Source organism: Leptidea sinapis, chromosome 22 (genome assembly GCF_905404315.1).
Source record: "Leptidea sinapis chromosome 22, ilLepSina1.1, whole genome shotgun sequence".
Classification (NCBI taxonomy): domain Eukaryota; kingdom Metazoa; phylum Arthropoda; class Insecta; order Lepidoptera; family Pieridae; genus Leptidea; species Leptidea sinapis.
The window spans coordinates 10,259,787-10,272,591 of record NC_066286.1 but is presented as its reverse complement, the minus strand read 5'-3'; the positions used below and the strand labels follow the sequence as shown (position 1 = coordinate 10,272,591).

At 34.1% G+C, this 12,805-nt stretch overlaps 2 protein-coding genes across 2 annotated transcripts in view; both read left to right on the top strand.

Annotated features, from left to right (window-relative positions):
* LOC126970889 (malignant T-cell-amplified sequence 1 homolog) overlaps positions 1–12,805 on the top strand; it is a 39,770-nt gene that overhangs the window by 442 nt on the left and 26,523 nt on the right. The window lies entirely within an intron of this gene.
* LOC126970843 (adiponectin receptor protein) lies at positions 134–3,628 on the top strand. The gene has a single exon (XM_050816992.1). The coding sequence runs from the start codon at positions 534–536 to the stop codon at positions 1,692–1,694; it is 1,161 nt and encodes a 386-aa protein (XP_050672949.1). The 5' UTR covers positions 134–533; the 3' UTR covers positions 1,695–3,628.

Genomic DNA, 12,805 nt, shown 5'->3' with positions numbered 1-12,805 from the left:
TATCTTTGCTAGTATTAATATTACTTTAGTTCTTATGCGACAAATTACTAAAAGTACAAGAGTGTTTGTCTATCATCTTTAGTTTATGATAGCCTGTTCTAGGCTCGATGATCGTTACCGAATTAAAAATAAAATTCTCATTCACTTCATGGGCATTTGTTTGTTGCGCAGTGCGCTGTTTGCGCAGACACACTGTAGTGAGTGCTGACGTCTTTTGACAATTAAATATTATAAATTCGAAATACCTATAGCAGCTGCTATTCTAAATTGATCGTAACTTATGAAAGTTTCTATTTAGTTCAACAATGTTTTCGGGAGTGTAGACATTAACCGTGCCGTGGCTCAAAAGCCATAAGAGAAACTATTTGTGTAAACTCAACAAGGCAAAACGCAACAGTCAGTACTGTTACTAAGTGACGTAACTAGATCAATTTGCGAAACGCGAATGCGAGTACTCTCTGTTTGTAGACTGTAGCGTCGGTGTCTTTGTGCGAATGGTGTCGACTGTCGAGTAATTTGACTAAGGAGTCATCATGTGGGAAGTTGATTCTGACACGGGATCTCAGAGCGCATCGTCGGACGGCGTTCGACGACGGCAAGGATGGGACCCCGAGGCCGAGAGTCTTGCTTCTCATATCGACGAACTGGACGAGGTGCTAGCCGAAGAGGAGGAAGGATGTCCACTTCCGTCTACACCCGAAGATCAACATTTACTAGACGCGGAAATGGCGGAAGTATTGAAGGCTGGCGTGCTGTCGGATGAGATTGACCTCGGAGCGCTCGCTCACAACGCCGCCGGGCAAGCTGAGGAGTTCGTCCGCAAGGTTTGGGAAGCCTCATGGAACGTATGCCACTTCAGACATCTCCCTCGCTGGTTGCAAGACAATGATTACCTACATAAAGGTCATAGACCCCCTCTGCCGTCATTCAGCGCGTGTTTCGCCTCGATATTTCGTATACACACTGAAACTGGTAATATTTGGACTCATTTACTTGGCTGTGTAGCGTTTATCGGTGTTGCAGCATATTTCCTTACGCGACCTTCTATTGAGATTCAAATGCAAGAGAAAATGATCTTTGGGGTGTTTTTTGTGGGTGCTATAGTGTGTCTTGGTTTCTCATTTGCTTACCATACATTGTACTGTCACTCTGAGATGGTAGGCAAGTTGTTTTCGAAACTAGATTACTGTGGCATAGCCCTTCTTATAATGGGCTCATTTGTTCCTTGGTTATATTACAGCTTTTACTGCCATTATAGACCGAAAATTATTTATTTATCTGTAGTGGTTGTTTTGGGTATATTATCAATTATAGTATCACTATGGGATAGATTTTCTGAGCCTAGATTGAGACCTCTTAGAGCAGGTGTTTTTATGGGATTTGGGCTATCTGGTGTAGTTCCTGCTATTCATTATGGTGTAACGGAAGGATGGTTTAGCCAAGTGAGTAAAGCCTCGCTTGGGTGGCTTGTACTAATGGGCTTACTATACATTCTGGGAGCTATGTTCTATGCATTGAGAGTCCCAGAGCGTTGGTTCCCTGGGAAGTGTGACATCTGGTTCCAATCTCATCAAATATTCCATGTTCTGGTGATTGTCGCCGCCTTTGTGCATTACCATGGTATCAGTGAACTTGCATCCTATAGAGTGACTGTTGGAGAATGTTCTATGCCTCCTTCCTCAATAGCATTCTAACCAAATCTAATACCAAATGTGATAGTAGATTATAATTAAGGTATAAAAACAAATTTTTCAATAGATCCACAATGTTTATTACTTTGATATTTTTTACACAGTTTTTTTACGGAAACTGCGCATCTTGTTATATTAAATTGGCTGACAAAAGGGGTGAGAGGTGGTATAGAGAAAGAACTTTAAATACAATTATTTATTTTTTTAGAGATTTAGTAGAATATTGCCTACATCACATTTTGTACAGCTGTGACCAGATGATGGATATACTTCCATATATACATATGTATGGAAAATTGTAAAATACCTGGCTGATTGGTAACACCCCCTTGCTAGTTTTTGTTGCTGTGGGCAGTAATTATTTATGTACTTGGTAAGTTTTTATCTGGTTGCGGCATAAACATGAATAAATGAAGTACTTATCATGTAGGTATGTTGCACTAATTATAATATTACATATAGTTGACCACATACTTTCTTAAAGCAGTGAAGAATCTCCTGTTTATACTTTGTTTACTTTTACACAAGTTCATTGTAATCAATTACAAAATACATTCCAAATATTCTGAATTTAGGAACTATGTTAGAGTCCATCTCATGAAAGAAAATAAAAGTTAGAAGAATCATTATTGATATTTTATGGGAATCAAAATTTGTAGAGAGCAAAGAGTATATACAATCATGGACCTAGCAACATTTCTTCGCATGACTGCAGCGCCACATCTGTGTGAAATGGACTCTACTATAACTTGTTGCTGTAGAATGAATACCTCATATGTCAAAAATATTTTTTTTTAAATAATACTTGAATGGAAACTGTTTTATAATGGACCATGCAAATATGAAGCCAATTAACTTACTCTTAGTGCTATCTTTTAATTATACCCTCTTAGTTCTTAACCATCTCGTTAATTTCGTGTAAATTTTAAATTTCTTGACTTATAATATATAATCTTATATATATTACTACAGCAACAATATTGTTTTAACATTGAATTTTATAATTACAAGAATAAAAATGGCATTGAAAGCAATCTATAAACAATATTTTATGAAATTAACTATGGAAGGTGTCTTAAAATTTTGTTTAAATAAGAATATTTAAAGAGAACTTTAAATACATTTTTTATTTTATTTATTACTGTCAATGTATAAGTAAAAAAAAATTGTTTATTTATTTTTCTATTCCTTGTAAATATATGTACAACAAATTTAAATAAATAAATGGTCATATTTTTAGATGTGTGGAAAATATTATATTCGAAATTATTGTATGTGTTCATATGTGTTGATTATAATAAGGAAATAAAAATGAATATACTTAGCTGTCAGGGATGAGTAAAAAAAGGGCAAATGAAGAAAAATAACAAAAAAATGATGAAGATGTGATGTAATTATTTTTAATGGTTTTGATTTTAATAATTTGGCTTTATTGTATTGCTAATAGTAAGTAATGGCACCGACAAACCTGATTTTTATTTCATCCTGTTATAGTTACTGTAACAAAAATGTTAATACATACCTCAAAAGATAAACACAACCAGTCATGACTGATTAAGACAATATTTATTCAAATAACATCATTTGTCAGTGTTTTTTCAATTATTTGATGTCTATTAACAACCACTTTCAATATTCAGTTTTAATATCCTAATAACCTGCCAATCATAAATTTCAATATGGTGATCTTAATTTAACTTGATTATTATTGAATATGGTTGTTAAGCTATTAATTAATTACTTTTCTAAATTCACAACAGTGATTAAGTTAGGCTTAGGTTTAGGTCAATGTTAACGGCCATTTAATTACTTTGCTAGCTGTAATTTAATTATAATTTGCTAAATAGATATTAGGGATTAGTCTGGAATGTTGTTAAATTCTTGTTTCTTAAGGGATTATATCTGATTAAGTAATTAAATATTTTTAAAAATGTAAATGTTTACTTTTTTTATATGCCCCCAGTGTTTCTAATTGAATGCAATAACTAATTTTTTATACCAACTCGCTGTGCACCACAGTTTGGCCCAAGTACTAATACAAACTTGCCATTATATCAGTTTATGCGATTTAAAAATATGTAAGTAAGCTTATATTGATATGGGCTGAATTAACCTTCAATTATAATTTATATTATATAACATATTTTAAAGTTATTTAGAATAGTAATAAAAACAATTAAGTAATCGAGTAAAAATAAAAATCAAGAAACTACGACCCATTCGACCTGATCAAAATTAACCAAAAAAGTGATGAAAATGTTGTTTAAAATATAGTGCATTAGATGATCACGACAACGTGTCATTCCCTTTACTTTTGGAAGGTTTATTTACAAAGGATGATGGCCAGATACCAGTAATGTTCAAGCATTATTAGTGTTCCGGTTTAAAGGGCGCCGGCCGACGCTAGTGTGAAATTGAAAGGCATTTTTTTCGCAATATTGATCACTTTAGAATTATTTTTGATGTCATTTCTAACACTACCACCGCTTCGGAAACAAATGGCGCTGAAAACAAATTAATTACTGATCTAATCATACCCCGACTCACGACATCCTATGCCTCGAAAGTGACGAGCGCAGTTGACTGTAGTGCGCTAAGATTTTAGGTTTTGAAGAATCTTGAACGGCACTGCACTGTAATGGACAGGTGTTGAACTTACAATGGGGTGAACATATTGCTTATCTCCGAAAAATTTCTTAATAAAATCCGTAGTTAATTTGCTGACTGACAAATTTATCCTTTTTTCTCATTAGTCGCTTCATATAAGCTCGGTTATTATAGTTTTTGCCGTTAGTCTTGCCCCATAACTTTGATTTGTAAAATACTTCAACAAGTTTTTGCAATAAACTTCTTTTGACACGACTTGAGAGTTGATGCGATTATTCTTCAGGGGTTTAACTTCAATTGCGCGTAAGGATTACATGCAAACACTTTATATTATTAATTATTTAGAGGATTGGTAATGACACGAGGCCATCATCGAAAGGAACAGAGAAGGCCTGCCAGTTAGTCTGGATATGGTGAAGGCGTTCGTTCGTGTTTGGCACAAGGCGCTCCTTTCAAAGCTCCCATTATATGCGCTTCCCGAGAACTTAAGCAAGTGGTACCACCACAGCTTCCTCACTGGGCGTAATCGACAGTTTTATTCCTGAACCTGAAGACCGTGAAAGCTTGAGATCCCCTCGAGATGCCATACACACGGGCCATGCAGGTCTCTCGGGAAATCGTAGACCAATACCGGAAGAAACTTCTTTCTTCAACTGAATCCTCTTTTGAGAAGGTCGCGGTAATAGTGTAAAATAAACCATGTCCAATTTAATCCTCAGAATATTGTTGTATTATACATGTGGAGTATTGCTGTCATATCTGGTCTGGCGCATCCCATTATCAGCATTTGACCGTTTGAAACGCAGAGTTACTCGACTTTTCGGGATACATCGCTCTGTGAAAGGCTCGATCACTGGGCGTTACATAGAGATGTCGCTTCATTGTATGGCTGTTTGAAATGATTCCTGCAACCGAATTTCACCTTTGCTCGACACGCTACAAATTAGGGCAGATGTGGTTCGCCTCTCGAACATTCGCCACTTTTAGCTGCTGACCGACAGCATGGTACACTCGTTCAATGGGCCGCAGTCGCAGACTTCATTTTGTCTGTCCATCGCACGGCCGATCCTCGTCCACTGGTGCCCTCTACTTTGTCCTGCATGACAAGGCGCTCGATGGACTCACTCTCTCGCCGGCAGACGTGTCCGAAGAACTTAATGTATGCGACTCTGTACTAACACCGAAAGGCGATTCTCTACAGTGCGGTTTTCAAGCAACTTTCTTTCACGTGCAACCAAACTATGGAATGAGCTTCCTTATGTGGTGTATCCAGGACGACATGGCGTAAATACATTCGCAAAAGCGCGTAGTTTTCTAAAATTCTTGAATTCCTCTGGTGTTCCAAGAGAATGTAGAAGACATATCACCCTGTATCCGTGTGCTCGCTTATCGTCCTTGTCTATAAAAAAACTTTTAAACTTAAGTAGATAATAGATTGATAGAAATGATTCACTGTACTTTTCATTTCGAACATGAGGAAATAAAACTAGTTGTTTATCTAAACTATTCATATATAATAATATTATTAACACCTAATTAAAATTAATTGTCAAAATAAGACAATTCGTGAAATTAAAAGTACATTTTTGTTTGGAATGTTTATGCTCTTTGATATATTATAACAAATTTGGCTGTTCTGGATATCTGTAAAAGTGGGAGACGCTGGTATTTCATCAGACGATGGATTTCATGGCGGATACTCCCTGGAAGTTGTCGGCTGAGGCGAATTAGGGCGTATTTTTATAGTTTCAGTTAATTTGGTTGAAATTTTAGTTTTATTTTGGACTGAATCTTCAATGTAGCCTTCGGTGACTCTGCTGGATTTCCAGCCTCCAGGTCTTTTTAACGTTGTCATGTTTGCCCCAGCATCGGCTAAAAGTGTTGCTGACGTTCGTCTATAACAATGTCCGGTATACTGTCCACAGTTGGTAAATTCAAATATATTGCTATCTGCATACCTGAGATTTTATTTTTACCGATCACTTTTTTGTAGCATTTTCCCTTCTGATAGTTGAGAAAAAAACGGTCCGTCTTTACATCACTAGGTCTCAATTTTTGATATTTCTTTACTATATGTGCAAACTCTTCTTGTACTACAAACGAGCGCTCAATATTTGTTTTTGTTTTAGGGCCGATTTTTCAATCCTCAGTTAAACGACTAGATAAGAGAAATTCGACGAATAGCGTAATTACGAATTTTTCAACAGGCAGATAGAAGTTATCAAACGAATGAAGATTATATCGGGTGTTTATATTTATCGACCCCTTTGGGAGCCGGTTAAGAGCTATCGGTGGGATAATTAGGACGTGTTTTTAAGTTTTTTAGGCAATATTTGTAGATAAGTCATTCTCTAGTTATAAGTGTATTATCTATGCTCATGTCAAAAGATCTAATGATCTAATAACTATCATCTTTTGACGACTACACACGTAATTTATGTTCTTACTATATAATATAGTAGAAATTATAATATAATGGATATTTTTGAGAAAATTGACGACTTCGCGATTGAAGAAGAAATTCATTTCCTCAACTTTGTGAACTCTCCGGACAGAAAAACCAGTGTTGTGAGAGAGAGACCAGATCACAACATTATCTGGAATGATAATGAGTTCTGCAGGAGATTTCGACTAAAAAAGATACCTACTTAATCTCATTGATTGAGGATAAAATTAAATAGGAAACGCAAAGGTTTGTAGTATTTTTTTTATGATACCTCAATATCATAAAAGTAAGTACCACGAAACCAAATTTAAATTGAAATAAACTGAACAAATAAACGACTGAATTAGAGGTTTGTTATTATTAATTGTTGTGATAAATGTCTAATGTCAAACAAGCATGCTTTCTCTGTCCTATAATCTCGTTAAATAATATATATGTCCATCTCGCTTGCACGTATGAAGTGTGAAGTTGCTTCGACAATACAACAGACAACTATTCTTTGGATAAAAAGCGATTGAAAAATTCAAAACTTTTAATCGTTAGATAAACAGTAAGTTAATTTTATTCTCTCGATAGTTATCTGGTGATTTATCTGAGGTATGAAAAATCGGCCCTTAGTCAGTTTTACTAGAAATAATTGACCTTGACTTTCAATGTCCTTAATTGTCAAATTTGTGAGTTCTGCAAGCGCCGTTTATACCGAGTATCAATACCACCTGTGAAGCACGCAATTTTTTAGTATTTTTGTAATAAATACGTTCATTTTTAGAATAAATACATAAATACTTCGGGAAACTTACCTTCACTACCAAATATATCTCGTCAGGAGCATCATTTAAAAATTTTTCCACTTCATGAGAGGTGAAAACCTTAGATTTCCTACTCTTGAACCCCTGAGACTGTCTTTTCAAAAATGATGTTAAATTATGGAATTTTTTCAAATTTACATTGTGTTTTACACTAACTGTACTCTTGAGGATTGAATATCGGGTCCATAGCGTAGAAGGCTGTAGTTTGCTACACAGTCCTTTAAAATATGTAAGAAATACACTTTCCGAGAACGATTTTATATTCTTCTCTACTCGCCATTTCATAAAATCATTGTATGTGTTTATATATCTCGCAAAAGATTTTCAATAACACAATTTGCCTCGTTTCTAATTGAATCTGGTGTTAACATTTCAGAATCGTTTGAACTCATTTTTAATATTCAAATCTTAGCATAAAAGATTTTTACCTACTTTTTTTATTCTGTCACAGATACATTACAGATCAGTATCCCGCCAATTTATGTCGACATTTTAAATATGGAACTCACCGCGAAATTGTTGCGGCTTATTCCGTTCAAAGAAGTTTGCGCTAAGTTCACACTGGCTGTTTAGAAAGACACGTGGCATTTCTTTAAATTAGTTTTATTTACATAAAACTCTTCAAAGCTGAAAGCAGTTCTATTTTTTAAGTTCATTCCGGCCCTTAGGTGGAAAGTAAGTTGTATGAGTTTTTCCCTCTCTATGGAGGGAAGCAGCATTTTCCACCCAATAATCAGATCAAAACAACATTACTTTCCGAGTATGAAAAATGAAAATGATTTTTCCTCTTTGACCCTTGGGGTATAAATTACGTTAATATCAGATAACAGTTCTCTGTTATCGATTATGGTTTGCCCTTGATGAACTAAGTGGTGCTAATTGGTTCGGTCGGTGATATCGATCGAATGTCCGCTTTGTTATTTAGTATCATCGTAGTTAAACAACAACTTTTCAAATGTACATATTTTGAAAAAAAAAATGGTCATTGTTTTACCGTATAGAGCGGTTTTAATGAAACTCATACACCTTTCTCATATGTACTTACTCAGACAAAATTTTGTAATAAACCAACTTCCGCGGTGTTTCTAGGCCGACGCGCATTTCTTCATAAACGTGTGAGTATACTTTAAAGAATGACCGTGAGCACAGAAAAAGAGAAGTAAAGAGTTATAGTCACAGAATTTTCACTCGGTGACACCTTTTAAAGAAATAAGTACTTTAGATAAGATTATAATATGATTCACTTTAAATTGTCCTATGTTCGTAGCTGCATTCGACTAATAATACATTGATAAATTCTGTTCGAAGGTTAATCAACTTAAAACCAATTTGCTTATGTCAAAGTCAAATAAACTTTATTCAAATCGGCTTAAAGTAAGCGCTTTTAGATCGTCACTATAAATAATTATTTTAAGTTACTGTTGATATATTCGGAAAAGTAGAGCTCGTTAGAAGAATATACAAGAAACTCAACGGCCACAACAACACTTCATCCAATAGTGTATTTTACAATGGCTGTAATATTAATTTCATAAAAAGGATTAAAGAATAAACTGTACTTATAAAATATAATTATAAATTAATCAGCGAGCTGTATTATCTATACAGGTGTCCCAAAATTCAACGCCAAGCTGGAACCACACGATACATGGTAAACATCATCAGAAAATGCCACCCTGCGCATTTTGCACGGCAAGACAGAGATTTCCTCTACTATCTAGGCCATAGGTTCTCAACGTGGGCGATAACGCCCCCTTTTGGGCGTTTGAGACTTTCGGTGGGGCAGTAGAAGACCCAGAGAAAATTAGGGGGCATTGAGATGGCGCAGATGGAGCGTGGGTAGATTAAAAAATAAGGTTGAGAAACTATGATCTAGCCTATCATTCTGTTTTGGCTTTGACGTTGAATTTTGGGCCACCCTGTATACAGTTACAGTTTACAATCACTTCTAAAATAAAGAAAGAATATCGCTACAATATCATAGTTAGTATTACTTTTTTGCCCACTGTACTGTAATTGTAATCTATTAACTAGAGTTAATAGTTTATCTATGTGTGTTGTAACGTGTACGTTGCATGTTATGGTTTATCAGCTGTAGTCGACTTGTAACACTTCCTTTATCAAATTATAACTTATCGAAACCAATTTGAAATGTTTCGACAATTTATTATGTGAGAGCGGATGCTAAGTATCGACAAAGGCTTAATCATCTACATAAGTGCCTGGTGTCGTTTTTTTCATGTTAAGATAGTATAAATCAAATAGGTTAACGAAAATGTAGGTAGTTCTGAAAAGTTTTTAGTGGTGCTAAGTAATAACTGAATGGCAATAATGAATATAAATTATCTTAATAAAAATTATTCCAAATTTAAAGAGTTTTTATTGGGATTTTTGGTAATTATTTTCAACAAAAACAGATGAAATATTGGTGTTTTATTAAAATATTTGAAAATGCTTATATTTGGCGAACATAAATAAACATTGGATTACCTAAAAGATTTTAAAAGACGTTGATTTGTTTGCGGTAATATAAATTATTAATATTATGCACATTTAAATTTCAAAAATATTGTGTACTTAGTAATTAAGATGGCATAATTTTGAATAACAAATTAGGATGCTCAAGAACCGGGCTAAAGTTCGTATATTTGTGGAATTTTCCGCAGACTTGTTATTGTGGGTTCTGATATTATGTTACAAAAATCTCTCTGTCTCGTATCTTGAGCGGTGAGCAAAACGAATGCACGTTTTATCCACGTATAAGTATCATGTTCAACAAGTTTTAATGCTTTGTAAAATATATTTGTTAAGAAAGAAGCAGAGTAAATCAGCAGAACTGATTTAAATTCAAATATTTTTATCCAAGTTAGGATATAATATTACTCATTAAAAGTCAAAAACTACTACCCATTCGAAAAATATACCTTAGACCTGAGAATAACGGGCGCAAGAAACACAGCCGAAATTTTTAGACAGAGAATGGCGAAAACGTCATGTCGAATATCGCATAGACTTATATAATATAATATGTTATGTTTTTAAAGTGATAACCCTCACTTCTAGGATAAATACACAAATAAAATTTGAAAAACAAAATTTTTATGAACGATGCGGGATTCGAACCCACGACCTCCGGCGTTCCGTGCCGGTGCTCTAACCAACTGAGATAACCGTTTAAAGTTCGGGTTCGAATCCCGCATCGTTCAAAAAATATTTTTTTCAAATTTTATTTCTGTATGATATAATAATATAGCCATATAATATGTGACTAATTTTGATTTGTCAATGTGTGCCATAGCTAAATTAATAATATTCAAAACACGAAAGAGGTAATCCAAAGGGTGGTTGACTATTTTCGACTCGCAAATCAAAATCGGTTACAGTTACTATAGATTCGCTTTCCTTTTCCATCTTGCTGTATCTCCTTTAGAGATGTTCTTGTCTCTCACACACTTTGTTTCTCTACACGCTATATTAATAGGTAGCTGTACCTACAACCAATAACATCAATTAATACAAATGTCTAATATCTAACTTGTAACGTAATACTTTCGTAGCATTATAGATCGTAGAAATATAAATCGTGCATATTAACTGTAATAAGCGTATGCCGAAAGATTCGTTCTTAAAAGAACATATTGTTTTATATACCGTAATATTAGCTCTTATAAGAACCATTTCATAATGCTATACATCAAGTCATAGAATCATGCAGATCTCCAGTAGTGATCTCATCGAAGTACAATCATCGTCACGTTCTCTCGAAGACCGCAGATATACTCACGTGACCAGTCATATATTCCACATATTCCTCATATTTTCATACTACTCAAGCAGTTGTTTTATTCAAGTTGCGAACGCTTAGTCTCTAAAGGTACTACCTATATTGTATGTCTGTTACAAAACTTAGCTTGATGATCTTTGATCATTTATAATATTTTAAGTTACTAGCAAAAATTAATTTTATAAAAATAACGCATTTTTCTATGAATTCCCAAATTGGCCGCCATGCAAGTAAAAACTATATATTTTACTCTCGTGTGCGATACCGCAACTCCGATTGACTTTGGTATGATTTAAGTTAAATATTTGCATGCTAGGAATAGTGCCAGCAAAACATATGAGCTCATTATTATAATATTATCTTAACACCATTGTATACTATGTTTTTTGCAAATAAATATATTATTATAATAGTTTTATTGTGTTTCTAACGCTCGAGTTATTACTTGCCGTCGCGTGTGAGTTTTTTTTTCGACGAGAACGAGGACGTCCTTGAATTCGAACGCTCGAAATAAAATATAGCCCCCCAGGTATCCAATTGTATCATTGTCATGCGTGTGTTTCAACATATAAATGAACCTAATTCTAAAAATTAAATACTTCTCGGGATTTTGAAATGTTTCAAAGTCAAAGTCATAATCAATTAACTTTATTCACTAAGCGCATGTGAATCGTCATTGAATCTACAATAATAATATTATGTTCGGAAAAAGTAGAGCTCGTGAGAAAGACATACCTACAAGAAACTCAACGGCCACTCTTTTCAATCAAATAGAGCTAGTATAATCCAATAATAATAATAATCATTTATTCAACTAATAATATGTGGTACAAAATGTTTTTGTGCCCTACCCTCTGCGATAGGATACCCTGAGTTGCAGAGGCTAGGTCCTTCCGAAAGGCTATACATTATTAAACATAATTAACAATCTCACTAAAAAGAGGTATGTGTGTGTGCGTGTGTGTGTGTGTTTTTTTTATTAAGTCTTTGTTAGTATGTCAAACTGTGCACAAGATTAAATAAATGTTAATAATTGAATATTAGGTTTTAATTGTAAGAACGTTTTCTGTATCGTCGTATTTTAATACTACTAGCCATGATATTAAAGATTTTGTTAAAGAGTATTTTTTTTATTTTACTTATGTTTTTATTATATTTACTGAAGTATAAGCGTATGCCGAATTAAATTCATATTGTGACTGAGCAAAATCTGTTTTGGCAATGACTGCATATGAAATATGCAAAATGAAGTTGCTGCATCCAATATATAAATCGTGTTTAAATAATATCAAATATTTCTTAAAAAGTAGTTTTTTATTCAGAAATCCGAAAGGCAACAAAATAAATATTGTTTGTGAATTTCCCCCGTGTTCTAAATTCATATAATATTTCGGCGGCGTAACATTACGAGGAAACCTAAGCTCCTTTTGTAGATTTAAGAATTCTAAAACAACATACGTCACGCTAA